Source organism: Strongylocentrotus purpuratus, unplaced genomic scaffold (genome assembly GCF_000002235.5).
Source record: "Strongylocentrotus purpuratus isolate Spur 01 unplaced genomic scaffold, Spur_5.0 spur5_scaffold_4, whole genome shotgun sequence".
Taxonomy (NCBI): Eukaryota; Metazoa; Echinodermata; class Echinoidea; order Camarodonta; family Strongylocentrotidae; genus Strongylocentrotus; species Strongylocentrotus purpuratus.
The window spans coordinates 24,156,942-24,178,135 of NW_022145610.1; the positions used below are offsets into that span (position 1 = coordinate 24,156,942).

The 21,194-nt window shown below is 37.8% G+C and overlaps 1 protein-coding gene across 1 annotated transcript; it reads left to right on the forward strand.

Moving 5' to 3' along the window:
* Nucleotides 1-1,920: 1,920 nt before the first annotated feature.
* Nucleotides 1,921-20,013, forward strand: LOC593866 (carnitine O-acetyltransferase). The gene is made up of 14 exons (XM_030997868.1): nt 1,921-2,026; nt 7,392-7,598; nt 9,194-9,280; nt 10,955-11,136; nt 11,769-11,937; nt 13,152-13,323; nt 13,474-13,652; nt 14,424-14,524; nt 15,068-15,190; nt 15,916-16,038; nt 17,131-17,266; nt 18,122-18,184; nt 19,066-19,203; nt 19,687-20,013. The coding sequence occupies exons 1-14, from the start codon at nt 2,000-2,002 to the stop codon at nt 19,903-19,905; spliced, it is 1,926 nt and encodes a 641-aa protein (XP_030853728.1). The 5' UTR covers nt 1,921-1,999; the 3' UTR covers nt 19,906-20,013.
* The last annotated feature ends 1,181 nt before the right edge of the window (nt 20,014-21,194 follow it).

The following is a 21,194-nucleotide window of genomic DNA, read 5'->3' on the forward strand; positions in this document are numbered from 1 at the left end:
CCCTCTCGTACAACGTTTGTAACATTATTCTGCCAAAAGGGGGTTTGACGGCATGGTTTATCTTAATTCAGAGAAACACAGAAAAATAATGTTTTTTCAATCTCTTTGAACACCTGTAAGGATTCAGAAAAGGCTAAAAAAAAAAATTAAAAAAAACACTCATTCGTGACCGTTTGATAGTGTTTAGTAAAAGATCTCTCTGCTTGGCAAGAACTTGCTGGTGAAACAAGAATGAGTCTCAGAAGTTGCTCAACATTTGGGAACATCCCCCTAACTTCCGGAATCGTGCCCTGCCTGCCTTCCTGCATTCTTCCACAAAAGAATATTTGAACTGATGTCGGAGGAAGACCAATTCTCACCTAAGACCATTCCCCGATTCAAACTTGTCAATGAGATCATCATCTATTGATCCACATAGTAGAAACGATGCCAGTCTCTTTGTTCTTCTAGGTCTGTTGAGATCCCGGCCCCCCACTCAGAGGTCGGAATGACCGCATGCGTGTTGCCAAAATGTCCGGTAAAGGGGTACTTTTCGTGCGACAAAGTCCGGCCCGAGAATTGTAAAAAAAGGGGTGTATTTGACTTTTCACTCGGAGATTTCTTTAAAAAGGGAGTGTTTTTTTTTCTTCTCTCATCTCTTTGGACTACTGAGAAATTATTCCGAATTTAGGGGGGTACATTGAGCATTTTTCCTGATTTAGGGGGGTCTCCAAGGCAGGAAAAGCCCGCGAAAGGGGGTTCGGAAATATTGGCAGTCCTCAGATAGGGGGTACTTTCAAAAAGAGGGAACGAGCATAATGCGTACCCTAAATAACATTGAGTGGGGGGGGGGCGGGGTTGAGGTGAAGTAGATCCTGAAATTGGAAAGGGCCGCACAGTTTATATTAGCTTGAAGAACTCTACACGATACTTTTCTTCTAGAGATTCTAAAACATATTGATGCGATCCCTCAGTGTATCTAACTGGACTTCTTTATTTGCGTGACATTAGGGGATGCAGCTTCCACTGTTCGATTTTCTTCATTGCTTCTTCATATTTAGAGCTTTAAAACTCTCTTCAGAATGGAACTCTCATTCTCATTCTCATTCTCATTCTTAACAAGCTCTGCAGAAGCAAGAATTCCTGAAATAGTGGCTGAGGGACTTTGAAGAATTCAAATGAATTTCTCCATACACATCAGAACTGGTAATGCCACAACAAGGCCCAAAACACATTTTCCTGCCGAGAGACACTTCTTCAAGCAAGTGGCACGGGAAGAGAGATCAGTTCCAAAGTTCTTGGATGAAAAATGGGGAATAGGGCCTAATGAAAAGATGGATGGTCCAAAATAACGAATAAACAGTGGGAACACTTTAGTTCAGCTGGCAACTTTTGAAAAGTAAACAAATAAAAATAAACAAAATTATTTTAAAAAAATCAACACAGAGAAAAAGAGAGAAAGAAAGAAAGTTATTTTTTTAAACCCCAAATCGTGGGGGGGGGGGGGGGTACATTTCACCACCTGAAAATTCGTGGGGGACGTGTCCCCCCGCCCCCCCCCCCCCAGGGTTGACGCCCATTGTTGCAGTGAGCACTTCATTTTGCCCCCCCCCCCCGAGATTTGAAAAATGTCCCGACCAATATTTCGGGGGGGGGGGGGTAAAAAGAAAAAAAAAAATCATTTTGCCCCTGACATTTTTACTTTTTTTGTTTTTGGTCCGCCCAAGGTGGGGAGCGGAGGTTTAACCCCCCCCCCCCCCCGTAGATCCGCCCTGATGAAATAATTGAGATAAATTAATTGAATGTATTTTTTAAAAACATGAGCAACAATTATCAGGTTCTCCCTGAAACGTTTTCAGTTTTGTGGTTTATGTGCATCTGTATTATTTAGCTGTTCAAAAAGTTCGTTGACCTTAATGCAATCTTCGTTTCCAATTCCAGCTTTGAGATAGCTGAGGGGATTTTGGAGTGATCTTTCAGCTCTAAAACAAGTCTAGAAAAAGCTTTGAATATAACCAAGATGTTGTCAAGATTCCCGAAAAATGTGGTAAGCTTCAATCGCATTTTAATTTTTCTAGAAGCACATTTTCCTATCTAAAACAAAGTCAAGGACAAGCATTTCAACTTCAAGGTAGATTTCTTGCTGTCTGGGCTGGGGTTCGCTGGCAACTGTGCCGGTGAGAGTGGCAGCTCCAGACGGCCCGGCCCGTGGGCCAACGTCAACGGGCGTGTCCGTGAATTCTTCCTGACGCTCTGCAACAAACTTTAAACAGCCAAATATTTGAGCTTGCGCGCTTGGTGATAATATGCAATATGATTAATATTGCTATCAGCAACTTGACCAAGCCTTAAATATCATGAATATATTATTGGCGTTCATTTGCCAGTGTGGCTAGAACCAGTGCCTTTTGGGCAGAGTGATGAACTCATTCGAACACAGCTTGGATTCTTTTTGGTCAGACAAACACTGTGTTATGCATGTAGCATAGTCTGACATCCACGCATGCACTGATATAGACCTTTACTAATGTACCAAGTGATCTGACCGGAGACCTACATACAGGATATCCTACACTCCTGTATAGATGATGATTATGATGAATTGTAATTCTATTTCTAAACCTAAACGGTAAACCTCAAAGTCAAACTCAGTCAAAGTCAAAGCAAATTAAAACAATGTGTAGGCCTACGTTATTACCCATTCCTGGACAAACCTTGCAAACTAGACCTTACCTGCTTCACTTCTGCACTTCGGACTGTGTTGCAATACTAGCTCTTCTTTCTACTCTTGTAAAGCACCTTTAAATGAGTCAACATGACATTTAAATAGAACTTTTGGAAACTTGGCAGCAGAGTTCTATAGTTAGACTGAATTTTCTGTCTCTTTCGTTCGTTAGCCTCTGATTTGGGTAGCCGACCCTACCCGGATCAGAGGAGGAGCTGACCCTACCCAAATCAAAGGCTAACAAGAGAGGAGCCGACCCTACCCAAATCAGAGGCTAACGAACGAAAGAGACAGAAAATTTGGTCTAAGTTATAGTTAGAGATGAGCTGTGCTTAAAATAATGTACAGTACATGTGATGTATCTTCCTGATGATAATGAGCTAAACATAGACCACAGCTTTATGTATTCGTTTTACATTACAATAACACGTACACTGACCTCTGATGAGAGTTTGAGATGTTGATTCTGCTGGAAACAATTAGAAATGTGGTGTAGGCCTACACAAAAGTGGCTGTCTTTCAGATTTCCAATTTGATACTTTCTTTACGACAACAGTGATCAGTGTTCAAAGGCACGAGGGGAGTGTTGCTAAATTCAGCAAACACCCTGCAGGTGCACACACCGAAGTACACTAAACACCATTCTCGTAAAGTCAGCATCAAATTGGCAATGTAAGATCAGCCATTATTTCACTGTATTTGTGTTTGCGGCAGAATCAACATCACAAACTCTCATCAGGGTCAGCATTTTTGTTATTCATATCGCATGTTGACTCATCAGTTTCAAGGATGTTGGGTCCCCTAAATGTACCTTTTTTGAGTGCTTCTCCCTCTGTTTGTTGGTGATTTGATATTTTTAATTTCCTCTTTTTCAGGAGTTGGGAGGGGATGGAGGAAGTGTGTGCGCGTGTGTTTGGTACAATCATTGACCTACTATTCCATCGTACAATGTGTTGTGGTTAAAGAGAAAGGTTGAGTTCTGGGAAGAGGTGAAAAATGATTTGTGAGCGTTATCATTGTTATGCAATTGGGGAAGAACATCAGATTAAAAATGTTCCCTGAAAAACACGGCTCTTCAAATGCCTTGATATTCTAAATATGGCATGTAACAGCATAAAATTGGGACAGATTTTTATGCGACATGTTCGTGTAGTCCCATATACATCTTTCTGTGTACACTACAGTGCTTGTAACTTTACCAAGACCAAATTTCTTATCATTTTGATGATTCTAGAACCTTGCAGGACACACCAATACTTACCGGTATATGCTAGATGATTAACCTTTTCTGATAGATTCCACACTGTTTCTTTCACAATGTGATCGCATGACCAGAATTCAACTTTATCTTGAACTTATGAGTAACGGTAGTATGATGATTTGGACCTCTGAAAGAGATTGTAGAATTTTTGGTACGGAGTTTGTGTTTTGAGAGACACAAAAGGTGTATTGAGACATTGAGAGAATGTCAATCTGCTTTATAATCTTCCATCCCTTTTTATATTTTTCTAAGCTAGCTTGGTGCCGGGTAGGTCCTTGCCCTATAATACCCAAGCTTACGTATTAAAATGATTCCATCAATATCGATCATGTTTTGTTTGATCTATTTCTATCAAATCAAAGAGATACCAAATCCCCTTCGTTTGAATGTACTTCTTACATGTAGTACTTAGTCCAGTTTTGTAATATGTTTTTGTCATGTCTATTTCTAATTTAAATGTGCAAACTGTGCAATACAAATTGTTACTTTTCACTGATCCAATGCAATCTGTTAGGTTCAAGAGTGTCCATTTATTCATGTATAAATCTCAATGAATCTGAATCTAAACTACATGTATCTGGCATATATGTACATGTACATGTCATGTACATGTATGTTTTGCACAATTCTTTAATAAATTCATTTTCTTCTGCTCTAATTCTATTATTGGGCAGGCTTTTCAATGTGAAAGTGGGCTGATATTTCAGGTTTTTAGTTTTAACTCATCATTTATCTTTGCCCTGAATGTTTTTAAGCAAAGGATTTTAATAATCAGCAATCAGCATCACTTCCCTTTTAAAGAAGCCTGAAACACATGTTTAATATCAATCAAACTCTTAAATTGAGGAATAATTGCACAGAAAAGATGTTCATTAGTTAAACGACGTTGTACGTGTATGCTTATAGCTTACACAGGATTAGTGCCTGATGTGACGTCATCAAAACATCGCTAAATTTGCTGGCTAAGCGCTCATGTATCCCAGATCATGAGAGGTGCTTTTATTTGTGTTTGTTTTTTATTGTCCAGTATGCAGTTGACCTAAGACTATTGTAAATTGTGTTGGTTTCTTGTGATAAATTATTGACCATAATTGTGGTTTTCACTTAATGTCTACTTAGTGTCTACAAGTTGAGTTCTGGTCATGCGATTGCATTCTGAAAGTACCAGTGTGGAATATCGATCAGAACTTGTGTACTGCAAGGTTCTGGAATCATCAAAATAATAAGAAATTTGGCCCAGTCTTGATAAAGTAATTACAAGCACTGTACACAAAAAGATGTATATGGGACTACACAAACATGTGGCGTAAAAATCTGTCCCGCTTTTTATGCTGTTACATGCCATATTTATAATAACAAGGCATTTGAAGAGCCATGCTTTTCAGGGAACATTTTTAATGTGATGTTCTTCCACATTTGCATAATAACAATGATTACGCTCACAAATGATTTTTCACCTCTTCCCAGAACTCAACCTTCTCTTTAAAAAATCAAGATTTATGCTCAGTACGATAATTCTTACTTCCATGTAACGTTGTACAGAAGGTCAAGCTGAATGTCAGGTGACCTACGTATGTGGGACATGTACAGTATGCAGTCACCTGACTCACCTCCAGCTCCAAGCCCATTGTCATGTGACCCCATTGTAAACAAATGTAGGTCAAGCTTTTTATTGGCTCTGAGCCAAGGCTTAGACCCAAAAACGTAAACAATGCATGTTCAAGGGCAAAGTTCCCATTCCCTATAAAGCTGTCAAAGTGCATACTGGTACCGGTCCTACATTACAAGTATTTGCCAAGGGATAAGAGACAGTAATACCAGTATCTGCTGAGTTCAGTCATTTGGAGTTAGGAACTGATAAGTGGTACCGGTTTTATTTGATCTGTGATGATTACACCAGTTATAGTGGTCAATTTTTATATAGATTTGGTGGGCGGATATACAACCCTGTACCCTGTACATGCAACTAAATTGTCTGCAATAAAAATTAGTTGCTACTTAAATCTTTTACCAGAGCAGTGATATACATGCACAGGATTATTAAACAGTGAAAGGTAAGGGTATGCATGGTATGTACAGGTATGCATGCCATGGTATGGGCATGTGACTGTGAGGTTTTTTTTTAAAGTTTGCTAATTAACCAAATATTTTCAAAAGACCAAGAGTATCTTTTGTACAAAGTACTGGTATTGCACTATTCATAGAACTTGTACACTTGGATGCAGTCTTGTGACTCATAATGGCAGTGTGCAATATATATGCAATATATGCAATATATATGCAATATATGCAATATATATGGGTCTAAACTCAAACTAGAGAAGTGTACAATTACTTTTTATATCATTATTTCTTCTTCAAAATTTAGCAGAGGTATTATAAATTGTATGTGCTATATTGTGATACTGTTGACAGCTTTAAACATGTCTTAAAAACGTTTTGTTTTTAGAAAAAATTCCAATGTTAACTGATTGTATGATGAGCGTATCTCACTCTTCTCAATATCATTCTTCTCCTTTACAGTGCATAGGGACATATTTGTTATAAAGTGTATGGCATATTTGTTATCATTTATATTACCGGTATAACAATTAATCAAGTCAACTGTTTCTGAAACTTAAAGCAATGTCTCTTGCTCAATTTGAAACTATTTAAGAAGTACACTGTAAATCAATCCACATCCAAGACAAATAAAGACCTACCGGTACCTTTTTTTCTGAAGAGATAAACTCCATTTACTGTTTCAGTTACATATTTTATCAGCGCTATGGTACAATGTACATGTATATATTTTGAAAAGTGCAGTATAAATGACAATTGTTATTGTTATTATGTCAGTGTTATGATTATCATTATTAGTAGTATTATTACTGTTGTTGTTGTTATTGTTTACCGGTACCTGTCACAACATTTAGATTTCATGACATGGTTACATGTACTCGTATATTTGTTAGCTCTCTTTATTGTGAAAATAACATGCAATGGAATCATTAGATCATTGGAGATATTGTGAATCGATCTGCAAGTTTGTTGATAAATACAAATTTATTTTGTACATGTAAAAAAAAAAAAATCAAATTCATGTATACCATCTTTTTCTTTATCCAGGCCTGATAAAAACCAGATTTAAATCAGTTTCTCGATTTATTTATTTTCTTCCCGATGTGAACCTATTAGGTGATTTTCTCTATTTTTCCCCCCAATTTTCCCAATTTTTTCCCCCCAATTTTCCCAATTTTTCCCCCCAATTTTCCCAATTTTTCCCCAATTTTCTTACTCGAAAGGGGGAAATGTTGCTAGATGCCATTTTTCCCCCGCGAATCCTCTTCTTTCTTTTTTACTCAAGGGGGCGTGTTTGAGGGGAAAACAAAAAACCTATTTTTTTTTAGTGCTCACTATCACCCCTGTTTATCTTCCGCCTAATAGATACGTCGAGTTATGGGCATAACCGGTAAAGATGGTGCACAACTGCCCGCCCGATTGGGGCCCAGCGACGTCCATGCAGGTCGGATGTTTGCTCACCAAGACTCCCTCGCTAGGCTACCTGTACCTCCGCTGCAGCAGACGTTGTATAAGTACCTGATGGCGGTCAAACCCATCATCAGTCCTGAAGACTATGAAGTCACAAAGAAGGTATGGTGGTTTGATAGCAGGGGCAAAGATATTCAAAAAATTGGGAGGCTACTTTTCAAGCTTGCATGAAAATAACACTCTTTATTCTTTAACTTGTTTTGCATTGAACTCTATGCAAATTTTTGGTGCTCTTTATGACTTTCAAGGGCTCTTCTGGGCATTTTGGGGGCATTTTCACCCCAAGCCCCCCTCTATTTTTCCCTGTCTTATAATAAATGGGTTATTACTTACTCATTGTAAACCTTGTGGCATCTCCATAATTATGTTCTAGTTGAGTGGTTTTGTCACTTTACCGGGGATGTACAGTGTACATGGTGATGCGAAGGTTGAGGGTTCGAATCCCGACACGGCACTAATATCCTTTGGCAAGATACTAACCTGCACTTGCTACTCTCCACCCAGGTGTTAAATGAGTACCCAGTAGGATGCGACCGTCATTGTTGGTCAAACAGTTTTTGAGCGCCAATTAACGACATGCTGGAATTCTCCCCAGGGAGTGGAGATTGTGCACACAGTGTGTGTGGGCAAGTAGTGAATCTAATGACCGGGGTAACAGTATATCTGTAAAGCACTTGGAGACATCATAGATCTATTAGTGATATATGAAAGCGGAATTATTATTAGATGCTTTGAGTTTGAGCCACTGACAATTAACAACTAAAATATTCATAATTATTTATCAATTATTTGTAATTTGTTAAGTATGTGAAAAATTGATTTGTCCAGATAGATCTCTCTTGAGAATGTTACAAATTATAGCTTACATCTAAAAGTATTCAACAAAGGCCCTAATTCAACTCATCCACTTTTCAATCTTGAGTTACGAAAAACACAAAAAACATTAAATTTACAAGGGGTATGAAATATTCAGTTGTTAACTGTACTTTAGTTACATTGCTTCTCTTTACCTAGGTGTTAATTTGGTACTCAGTAGGGTGCACACATGTACATCATTGTTGTTGTATTAATATTAAATAGCTTTTACACATATGAGTACAAATCTACATTTTGTCTTTACCCTGGTGTAAATTGGTACCTGATATACCAGGGTACTGCATATTTAGCTGCTTGACTATAACTGAAGTCATTCTGAAGATATTCAAGTACCAGGAGCATCACAGCATCATAGACACGAGTGCTATTTGTTAGTAGTAGTAGTAGTAGTAGTAGTGGTAGTAGTAGTAGTAGTGGTAGTGGTAGTAGTAGTAGTAGTAGTGTTACCATTAGGCCTTTAAAAATTGTATTGTCCTTTAAGTGCCAAAACATGGGTCGGTCGGTCAGAAATCCTTTTTTTGTTTTACTTTTTTTCTCCCTCTTTAGGACGATATTTCTCAGTTTTGAATGCTTTAAAGCATTTTTTCAAAAAAACGGTAAAACACAAAAAAACTTTTGGAAAAAGCCGACCATAGATTTCAAAAAATTTGGGTCAGTCACAAAGTACAATTCAACTTTTTTTTTGTTTTAGGCATCAGCATCATCATCTTCATCATTATTATTATTGTTGTTATAGTAGTATTATTATTTTAGTTTTAAATATCATTATAATCGTCATCAATAATTGCTTTCATTCTTGAATTGTGATCATTTGTCTGTAGATTGTAGATGACTTTGGGAAACCAGGCGGTGTAGGACAAGATCTTCAGATGGGTCTGATTAACAGAGCTAAGAAAATGGACAATTGGGTAAGTCAAGTTCTTATTGTCATCTAATCTTATCATCTAATTTCAAGTTATCCCAAGTCATTTGGCTTGGGGGGGGGGGGGAGAGAACTGTGTATAGGGTATTTAATGTTTATATTTTATTGTATTACCTTGTTGGGGTCATTTTCATATGATTTGTTCAGGTGCCTTCTGTTTTACAAGCCTCGTGCCTTTTTTGTGAGGTATACTTTCATCTATTATTCTGCCAATTTGTGTACCGGGGTACATGTATTTATGATTGTTATTTGTGAGTGTTTTCACATTGTTGGATGATAAAATTAATGAAATTAATTGAATTAAAGCCAACAACAAGAGTGGATGAATTTGTTCCCCCTTAATCTTTTGGTTTGGTAGGTGCTATTACACTACATGATGATTATAATCAGTTTAATTTATTGATCACTCATAGGTTGAATAGGATATGTTTGGTTAAAACTTTGAACGTAAACAGATTGATTATAAAAACTGTCAAGCACGGGGCTCAAGCACAATCTATGATTGAATTATCATTCAAATTTCAAGATTATTTTGAATGCTAGAATATCATTTGCCCTAAAACATGTGTGTGATTGCAGTTCTGTCTGAAGTCTTTGGACTATCTTAGATTATCAAATTCTAAAGCAGCTGCACACCTTATGACCGTATATTATTAAATTTCAAAAGAAAGTACATACAGGTTAGATATAAATTCTTCTTGAATGAATTCCTGCATTGTCTTATGAAGAGTAACATCACCAGGACATTTAGCCTTTCAGGCTTGTACAAAGCGTTAGGTGATATAGTAGGTACTCAGATGACTGGTCTGAGGTCACTATTAGGCCTGTCGTCATCAGCTCCAGATTGCCAAATATCCTGCAATTTGAACTATCCCTATCCCGATCCCGATCTTCATCAGCCCGAAGTTGCAATTAGCAGGATATTTGGTCGAGATAATCATCCAAAGATATCTTGGGCTAGTTTGCAATATATCCCGCTATCTGGCAAACTATCCCACTATGTGGCAAAATATCCCACTATTTGGCAAAATATCCCGCTATTTGTCCAGTGCGTCTTCACCAGCCCGAAGACTGTCAATATGCGTGAATGCTGAGCAAAATATCTCGAGCCAATTTCCTGATCTCAAGTTTCAAGTTTCGAGGTAAAGTCTTGAGCTGATGAAGACGCGATTTGTAACTTTCGGGATCATTTCCCAAATCAGAAATAGTGGGCTATTTGGCTATCTCAAGCTAATGAAAACAGGCCTTATGAATTGCAGCCAATCAGTTTTTCCTGACTGGAAGTCCAAAGGTCATCCTTTGATAATGGCCTCAGCCTGATTGGCCTCGGAAGGAGTCATATGTAGTATTTTTCAGCAAAATTGTGGCTGATTGTTCACCCATATTTTATTGGAATTTGCATTAAATAAAAACAATTGTATTTATGTAAGTATGACCAGAAGACTCTCAATGCTCTATTTATTTGACAAGTTTGTGACTATGATCACAAAATATTTATATTTGATGAATTGTTCCATTGTAATCTTACTACAATGTCTACCAGAATGAAATGGTTGTTGGAAAGAAAGGTGTGCAGTGCCTGTAAGATTTAAAATAACATCTAAAGCTTGTCAATCTTTGTTGTCCCGTCTCCAATCTCCAATCTCCAATGATGATCTAGTTATCAGACTGGTGGTTGAATGTAGCCTATCTGGACTTCAGATCGCCGGTCATTGTCCATAGCTCACCGGGGGTCGTCTTTCCCACGGACGAGATGTCAGAGTTCAAAGGTCGTGAGGGTCAGCTCCAACAAGCAGCCAAGCTCATCAGGAGTGTCATGGATTTCAAGTACTTAATTGACACGTAAGATAAGAGTTGCATTTTCATTGCTAGCATTCTGTGAATTTTTCATCTATCATACATTTTTCTTCAAAGTACTAGAAGAATGCTCATTCTCCTGCAGAGTACCAGGTCCTAAGAAAGACAAAATCCTGATCCTCTCCTCCCCCCCCCTCTCTCTCTCTCTCTCTCTCTTTCCCTCTCACTCACTCAATTCATCTCCATCTTTCGTTCTCTCTGTCCCTGTCGATAACATAGCTTGTCAACCTTTATGCATGGATCAGTCTGGCAAGGTTCTAGAGTCTTGCAGGATACCAGGTCCCAAGAAGGACATAATTCTGATCCTTCCCCCACCCTCCCCCCCCCCTCTCTCTGTCTCTTTCCCTCTCTCTCTCTCTCTCTCTCTCTCTCTCTCTCTTTCCCTTTCACTCACTCAATTTCCCTCCGTCTTTCATTCTCTCCTCAGTCAATCTGTTCCAGTCGATAAGATGGTTTGTCAAACATTATGCATGGATCAGTACTTCATTGTACAAGGTTCTAGCATCTTGCAGGAAACCAGTTCCAAAGAAAGACAAAATCCTGATCCTTACGCCACCCCCTCTCTCTCTTTCCCTTTCACTCACTCAATTCCTCTCTATCTTTCATTCTCTCCTCAGTCAATCTGTTCCAGTCGATAAGATGGCTGGCCAACCTTTATGCATGGATCAGTACTACAAGGTTCTAGCGTCTTGCAGGATACCAGGTCCCAAGAAGGACGAGGTCAAAATCTTCCCACCCAACATGCCTAATGCTCCAAAGCACATCACCGTCGCCTTCAACAACCAGGTAATAATGTTAAGCTGTCATTTGGTAAGTCATCATCAGCTCGAGATTGCCAAATAGCTCGCTATTTGTGATTTTAGAAATAAGCCTGAAGTTACAAATCACGTCTTCATCAGCTAGAGATTCGACCTCGAAACTCGAAACTCCAGCTAGTTTGCTCAGCGTTCGCGCATAGTGGAGTCTTCGGGCTGGTGAAGACGCACCGGACAAATAGCGGGATATTTTTCAACTAGCCCAAGATATCTTGGGATGATTATTTCTACCAAATATCCCACTAATTGCAACTGCGGGCTGATGAAGACGCAAATTAGCTGGATAATTTGTGATCGGGATAGTTAAAATAGTGGGTTATTTGGCAATCTCGAGCTGATGAAAACAGGCCTACTGTCACTTCAATGTTCAAGGTCCTATTTCATGCATAGACAGCAATATGATACAATACAAAGACGCTTCCATAAATGCTCCAGTGACATTTTCTCTAAGTTTTATTTCATCCAAGACAAAGGGCTAGGGTTAGGGTGAGGGTTGTACTTGGGTTTGTGGTTATGTTTAGGTTTAGGTTTAGTGATGATGTAGGGTTCAAGTTAAGAAGTGTCGTAGTCGAGTGGTTTAAGCACTTGACTTGAAATTCAAAGGTTGTAGTTCGATCCCTGACATGGCACTAATGTCCTTTGGCAAGGCATTAATAATAATAATAATAATAATACACAATATTTATAAGGCGCTTAATACTGGTGTCTCTAAGCGCACCATATTCTTCATTTGCCACACTCGACCCAGGTGAGGTAAACAGGTACCTGGTAATAATTAATTCTTTGAAATGCTGGAGCGCTGTGATGGCAGCTTGGCCAAAGCCGAGGTATAGAATTTCTAGATAGACGGCGCTATAGAAATGCCTATTATTATCATTATTATTAAGAATTTGTTTAATGCAGGATAGTGACAGAAGAGTTACTGTTGCCAGAGCGTGTGTGTTGTTCAGCCAATCCAAGGACCAGCAGCTAGAAAAGAATCTTGCTGTAAATCCCAGTATTAATATTAGTCACAGAATATGTACATGAATAAAAAGATTATAGAAAAAAATCTTGCTGTAAATCGGAATATTGATAATAGTTACAGAATATGTACATGAATATTGAAAGAGGTCTGTCCCATGAAGGTTCCTAACATAATACTCAGCATGTTTGTAAGTAACTCCTTTGTCTACATTTGTGCAGTTCTACAGCGTGGATGTGCTGCGGCCCGACGGAAAACCTTACAGCCTGGATGACCTCTATGCACAGCTGAAATACATCGTCATGGCAACCCCGATGCCTGCGGTGCCGGTCGGTATACTCACCGCCGAGCACAGGAATACATGGGGAAAGATCTACAAGAAAATGAAGAAAGGTGAGCTCTAGAGTAAAGTAGAGGAGAAACAGACCTTGAGGGCAGTTGCCAATTTGATTAATTTGTATCAAACCGCATAGAAACAATTATGTAATATGCGCTATATAAGAATTGAACATTATTATTATTAATATCAAAACTTTCCTCCAGATTATGAGAACAAGGACTCCTTTGAGAAGATCAAGCGTAGTCTCTTTCTTGTCGCCCTGGACCAGGATGAGAGGCTGGGTGCAGATGGAAGTGATATAGCCATGCGAGGGCGCCAGTCGCTCTATGGGGGCGGCAGTATGATCAGCAGCGGCAACAGATGGTTTGATAAAACATTGCAAGTGAGTTAAAACCCACACCTCAGTCACACTGCCTAACCATCTATAAACAAATTCCAAACTGAACGATTTCTAGGTTTTGGGGGCAGTGTATAGCCCACCTGTATAGAAAGACCACCTGTCCATAAAGACCACATTTTCTGTTTCCCTTGAACAGTGTTTGTCATTAGTCGCAAGACGACCTCCTGCCCATAAAAATCACTTTTATTATCTCCCTTGAGTGGTCTTTATATACAGGTTTCAGTGTATTTTGTGTGGTATGTTGCTGGTCTAGCTAGGGTCGATCTCTGGTATTACCAATTTCACATATTCTTTGAAAACTCCTTGAAATTGACAAAAAGATTCATTCAAAATCTGGTGCAAATCGAGGATTCAAGCTTTTGATATCATCAACGGGCGTGAATTAATATCTTTTTATTTGATTCAACAAATTGAATGATGAAATGCAATGAAATCTTGTTCAAGGTATTACTTCGCAGTTTATAATTATTTTTTTGACCCAATGTTAGTAGTACTTTCTTTTTCTAAATAAAAGATTGTTAACTTGTATCGCCTATTTGAAGGACAATATGTGATCATTTTAGTCAAAAAATAAATCCTGTTCTGAAATGGTAAGTGCCCTTCTGGAGATATCCTCTATAATGATTTGAAGTAAAATCATTTAAATTTAACAATTATGTGATAAATTGAATGTTATAAATCAGATGCAAAGCATGACTAAAGTTTTTAACGTGATTTGCTTGGTAATTTTGTTTTCTTCTTTTTGATATACAGTTCTGGGTTGGTACTTCAGGTTATATGGGCCTAACCTATGAGCACTGTACTGCAGAAGGCCCACCTATAGTAGCTATGGTTGACCACAGTCTCAATAACATGTAAGTCAAGTACGGTGCGCCAAAAGGGCTTAAAACATGTAATAGCGACAGGTTTGAATTTTGATTTTACAGTTTTGAAAATTAGTTACAGGATTGAATCTTGATTGTACAGGTTTAAAAATCAGTTACAGAAAATATATGTGTTTCCATTCTGAAAAAATTAATCTGATTTGAAAGAACCATGTTTGGGTGGAAGGTATTTTACTGGAAGGGAGTACCTATCTTAAATAAAGTATATCCCATAGGCCTTTTGTCACCTTTCAGATCTGCAATTTTGAGAGAGATCCAGATTTATGAAACCCTGCCACCAAAATGCTGACCATTAACATTATATGAAAGGCTAATTTGGCGTAGTTTTCTAGTTTGCAGCAACGCTGATTGTAATTTAAATGTTTTATATACATTGTTTTTTATTGTGCAGGGCCAATCAAGGATAGCAGTTTGTTAGCTGGAGAAGCGACCCTGCTTAAATAATAAAATAATAAAAAGGTATTTTATCTGTTCACTGTTAGTTTATCAATCCAATGTTGTCTGTACCCCTAGGAATAATCTAGTGACAGAAGCCGGTTCAGATACACCCAATCCACCTAAACCAGAGCGTCTCGACTTCAACATCAGCCCTGATATAGTAGAAGCCATCGAAGAAGCCAAGCATAATGTTGATGTGTAAGTACATTGAACAAGTTTCTTGAGGGTATGAATGATTGGGATAAATCATCCGCCCCCCCCTCCTTTTTTTGTTAGAGATTGTTTTGTTTGGGGGCCAGATGTATTGTTAATTCTTAGTCGAAGATTAATTTCCTAAAGAACCTGAAATGAAGATGTTTATAATAGAATTGTTGTCATAGAATATTTGTAAATTGATTAAGTTAATTAACCAGAATCCTCAAGCAAATGTATCTCAGAGTAAATATCAATATAAACCAAAGTAGAGAAGTATTTTTAAATGATATTCTTACCATTGTCCGCATACACATACACTTGCTCCCAATAACCCATATTGTTATATTTTCTTTAACTAAGTTTCCAAAAGTTGAATAGGATCTTCTCCTGAAGTTTTAAAGTAAAAAATAATTCATTATAATAATAATAATAATATTGGGTTCTTGTATAGCGCTCATGTCACAGTCTGTCACACTTGACACTCCTGGCGCTCCTGATTATTACCCCGGCTTTAGCATGGCTGCCATTACGGCGCTCTAGCATTTTAAGGAATTGATTCCTGCCAGGTACCCATTTACATCACCTGGGTTGAGTGTGGCAAATGTAAATCAATGTCTTGCTAAAGGAAATTATGACCCAAAGTGCAGGGAGAAACTGTTCAATATCTTGAGGAGGATACAAATGATCAATCTTCTATTTTACTTTCCTTATCCATATATTGTTTGCAGGGCTCATAACGATCTACAAGTTACCCTCTTCCAGTTCAAGGATTTTGGTAAAAACCTCCCCAAGTCTCAACGTCTCAGTCCAGACTCCTTCATCCAGAATGCAATACAGTATACATTCTACAAGTAAGATCATCTACAAGTTTCTCCAAGTAGCTTTTGTTTAAATAGTGTGTTTTGAATTTTGAGGTCGTATCGAGGGTTCAGTGACACAAAGACGTAACTCCATATTTTGCCAAAATTAGTATTTGATCAAAACATTCCGAAAAATGTGGGCTTTCCAGGAAACACATAGACTTAACTCCTAAAGGCCCAAGTGCTCAGTGACACACATAAACCACTTTTTCTCAAAATGGCCAAAATGGAGTTACGTCTTTGTGTCACTGACCCCTCAATATAGTGTGTTTTGAATTTTGAGGTCATTATGAAGATTTATCAAGGGTTTTTAGATTCCTAATAACTTATGATTTAAGTAGTTGAAAAATTTAAGGGTGTGGGCAGCGAGATTATTTGAAGACAAATTCAGTGATGTAAGGACATAAAACTGACAGGATAATGTTTGATTTTAAGATGTCTCGTAACAAACTATAAAGTTTTGGGGAACAATACCTCTATACATAGACATTTAGCTTAATGGATCACTTATATTGCTTATATTTAAAATTTAAAAAATTATCAGTTATCTTGTACCTTTTTTATGCCTCTGCGCACCAAAGGCTGTGCAGCTTTGTTGTATGTTTAAAGTGTTGACAGTTTCCTTAATAGATCTATGTTCTCATATCTTGTTCATGTATGTGTTGAAGCTGCTTGAGATTTTTTTTGTTTTTTGGTTAGTCTTAGTATTATTGGCAAACTATACACCAATACTCAGAAAAACGATTAAGAACAATTCAGAACAGGGCTACGTCTTGTAAAGAGTTGATATTAATCACAGCTTATTTGCAATTGATATCAGTCGCAATTATGTACATAAGAGACCAGGGACTGTAAAGTTGAATACTATAGAAGTAGAAATTTGGGCTAAGATCGGCAAGCGCAAATTTTAGGATTCGCGAAAATATAAGCATGACTTCTTATGCATGTTTTTAACTGGCTGGATTGCGTGCAATGCAAATTTAAGAATCCGCGAAGATGTTTTGGTGTCGCTCAGCGCGAAAATAACAGCGTTTACAGTAAGACCAGTTCCAGGTAAGACAAATGTTTGCATTGTTTCCACAGGTTGTACGGCTACTCTACAGCGACCTACGAGAGTGGATCGTTACGGAAATACAAGCTAGGTAGAACTGACACAATCCGATCAGCGACCATTGAATCAGATGAATTCGCTCAGGGAATGTGCGACCCAACTAAATCGGTAATTTGAAGATATGGCCTTGACCTGACAAATACTCTTTTCAAATTGTAGAGGTGTCGTGGCCAAGTAGATACGTCGCCGGACTGTCGATCACAAGGTCCGCGGTTTGAGTCCCCCCGCAGCACTCACTATGAACACAACTGACAAAGAAAGCGGACAAAATATACAGTTCCTCAGGTAGACAAAGGAACATCCCTTCACTGCTATTATGTAAAAATGTGTAGAACAGGTGTCACATGCATATTCACCTTTTTACATAATAGCAGTGAAGGGATGTTCCTTTATCTACCTGATGAACTGTATATTTTGTCCGCTTTCTTTGTCCATCATATTCGTAGTGACTAATGTCCTTTGGCAAGACATTGATCTACATTTGCCACACTCGACCCAGGTGATTTAAATGTGTACCTGGCAGGAATTAATTCCCTGAAATGCTAGAGTGCTGTAATGGCAGCTAGGCTGAAGCCGGTTAATAATAAGTGCGCCTCCGAATAGAATTTCTAGATAGAGGGCGCTATAGAAATGCCTTTTATTATTATTATTATTAAATTTTGATAAGCAGGGCAATTTCTAAATTTCTTATTCGATCCTCTTTGCTAAACTGCATTTTGCATGAGAGATGATATGTCTGTTGTTAAACTGACGGTTTGTTTATTTAAATTCTCTGATAAGTTTCATTTTAAGTATCATTGATATTGATGGTTAGTAATAAGTATAAAGCAGTCTATACATGTTGGTGACAATAAGTAATTCATACATTTACTTTCTTGATATTCTTGTACATTTAAGTGTCACTCAATTTTCATATGATTCACTATCTATCACTCTATAAATATCTGTTTGATATTTCCACAGCCTAGTGAAAAGGTGTTGCTTCTAAGGAAAGCCATCTCAGCTCACAAGCAATACACAAATGATGTAAGTATCCTTGTCAATTACCAAAGTTACCTTGAAGACCCTGTCGGATGTGAAAACTGAAACGGATGAATTATATATCAATGGAGAGCAATTAGCAAGCGAACATTGCAAGATGTCACCTCTGAAAAACCCATAGTGCTTTGCTGTTTTTTACATTAATTAGCACATACGTACACGTCGACCACTGAATTACGTAATGGTATCTGCAAATTAAAAAACATAATGAAAATTAGTTTCTTCAACAAAACAAACCATATATTACAATGATATCAATTATGTGCTAGCTCAGTGTCTGTCATAGGAGTAACAGCTCTCTGAAAACTTGAAATGTAAGCTTTGAAAATAAGAAGTTGTCGACCTCAAAACTAGCTATCGACTTGATGACATCTTATGTGGAGTACGCATATTCACAAGGACTTTGCATTAACGAAGCACGGCTCATCACCTCAGCTATATAGGTTAACCGGTTGGGTCCACATGTTACGTTGTCATCGTGAATGCAGCAAATCTAACCCATGTTGACCTGTAATTCGGAGGGGTGTGGAAAATCGGGTTTCGATTTGCTTTGTGCAATGGTACTGAAAGAGAAAATATTTGTATTACTTTATATTTTTATCTACATTCAGTCAGCTATCCATCAATATAAAGTTGTTTTTTCATTGGCTGGGGTCTTTAATATCTACCTTTGTTTTCAAATAATTTACTTTTTCTATATATTTTCTGATTTAAGTGGCTATCTGTCATTACATTTCCTAGGAACCTTGCTTTGATAGACTTGTTTCATGTTGAAAATGTTGTCTTCAATTTTTGTTGGTAAAAGAAGTAATTTTGTGAGCTATATTTTCTCTTTGCTTACTATTTTTTCTTGCTTTGTACAACAGGTTATAAACGGTGATGGTATAGACAGGCATCTCCTAGGTCTGAAGCTAATAGCCATAGAGAATGGTGCCAATGTTCCGGATCTCTTCATGGACACTGCCTTCACATCATGTACTCACTTTAGGTTATCTACCAGTCAGGTAATGCTAGGAGTATAGATGATCACCATTGGTTTATAGAAAATAGTGCCAATGTGAGCTTTAACGTTCTTTCTTTTCACACGTAAGAATAATATCACAGTAGTGTTATTTCTTATAAATGATTAATTTTGAAGTGCTCTCATGTCTCATATATGACTACAAATAGTTTTCACCTTTGGAACAAATTCTTATGCCACATTACAGTCCCATGTCTCAATATCTGTGTCCTGTGCTTCTCATCGATTGTGATTTTCATCAAGATTAACTCATTCTGTCATAATTTTACTGATAAAAAACCTCATAGTATGCTATTCTCTGGCTATGAATTAATCAAAAGCCAGAATAATTCATCACCCATTTCTTTTTCAAAAATGTTGCATAACCAGTATTCAAAATTATCTTTGATATACTCTATGTTGATTTCATTTGTATTCTTATAATCGGTATATTCATCTCCTTGTTCGTCTGTCTTTCCCGTACCAGGTTCCTGCCAAGCATGACCTCACAATGCTGTTCGGGCCGGTCGTTCCTGATGGATACGGGATCTGCTACAACCCTCAGAGCGATCACTTCAACTTCTCCGTGACGGCTTTCAACACCAGTCCTGAGACGGACTCTGACAGGTTTGCGGACGGTCTCAGAGACAGTCTTCTAGAAATGAGTCATATCCTCGTCAATGCCCCTCCTGCTGCTAAACTTTAGACAACTAATCCAAGGGGGTGTTTCACAAAGATCCTAAATTGAACTTATCTCTAAGTTGGACTTAACAATTATGGAAAACCTTTAGCACCTTTGAAAATATTTTGTAAAATTTATTTTAAAAGGCATAAAATGTTGATTCAAATCATTCATATTTTCTATTATCAAGGGGATTTCATGTTCTTGATGTGGAATTTATAAAAAGTCTAAAATACTTACAATTTTTGATTTTGGAAATATTTTCTTTAAGGGCTACAAATGGCTCTCCATAATGTTTAAGTCTAACTTAGAATTCAGTTCGACTTCGGATCTTTGTGAAACACCCCCCAAGAACTAGAAGTACAGGATTGTCTCTTCAGCCTGCCTTGGGTGGCCTCTGCCAAGCTACTCTCAAGCTTCTCAAAGACTACTTCCTTGTATATTTTGAGTTGTCTCTCTTTTTAAAAAAGCTCCTGTGGCAGCCACTTGTTTTAAAAGACTGTTAAGACCATTTTTTGTGGTTTCTTGACTGGCCTTTTCCAGTCATACATTTAACCTGCTCTGATAATCACTGTTTTAAAAGACTGTTAAGAGCATTTTTTGTGGTTTCTTGACTGGCCTTTTCCAGTCATACACTTTACCTGCTCTGATAATCACTTATCAGTAAAGATTACTTATCTTTCTTCAAGTGGTATTCCGTTAAATAGCTCCAGTGATGACCTCCTATGTGTTTGGTTGACTATTCTTGATTCCCTCAAATGGCCCTTCTATAAAGGTTCGACTGTATGACACCTAGGTATGACAAAACCTGGGAGAAGTTTTAGAATCTGACTTTTCCAACAACAAAAAAATCCATGTGGAAGATGTTTTATTTCATTTTCTAGACAAGCTTTGTGTCTAAGGAGGTTATCAGTATGAAGATGCTTGGCTTGTAACCTCACTCAATCTTATTTCTTTCTTAGAATGCATTTTGAATAACCACACAATTGTAAATCAGGAAATACTTTTCTTGAGAATTCTGACTCCTGTGGTAGATCATGTTGGGTTGTAAATGTAATGGATCTTCATCATGTATCACCTTGTCTCTTTGCTAATAGAGTGACCCCTCCCCCCCCCCCCCCTCCTAGTTATCAAGTATGGATCAAGAATAGATCGCCGTTTTAGAAAAGTTCCAGGAACATTGTATTTTCCTGGTTCGAGAGGTGCATTTTTAGACAAAACTTTACCAACAGTGGTAAAACTTATTTTTAAATCAAAAAATTACAGTAGTTTTAAAAATTGTTGCTCTTTCTAGGTTACAAAATGTAGGTAGA

Excerpts from the sequence above, each read along its gene's own strand:
- LOC593866 (XM_030997868.1), top strand. The coding sequence starts at position 2,000 with ATGTTGTCAAGATTCCCGAAAAATGTG. Across the intron at positions 11,137-11,768 it reads TTCAAGTACTTAATTGACAC|TCAATCTGTTCCAGTCGATA; the intron begins GTAAGATAAGAG and ends TTCTCTCCTCAG. Across the intron at positions 16,039-17,130 it reads ATACAGTATACATTCTACAA|GTTGTACGGCTACTCTACAG; the intron begins GTAAGATCATCT and ends TTGTTTCCACAG.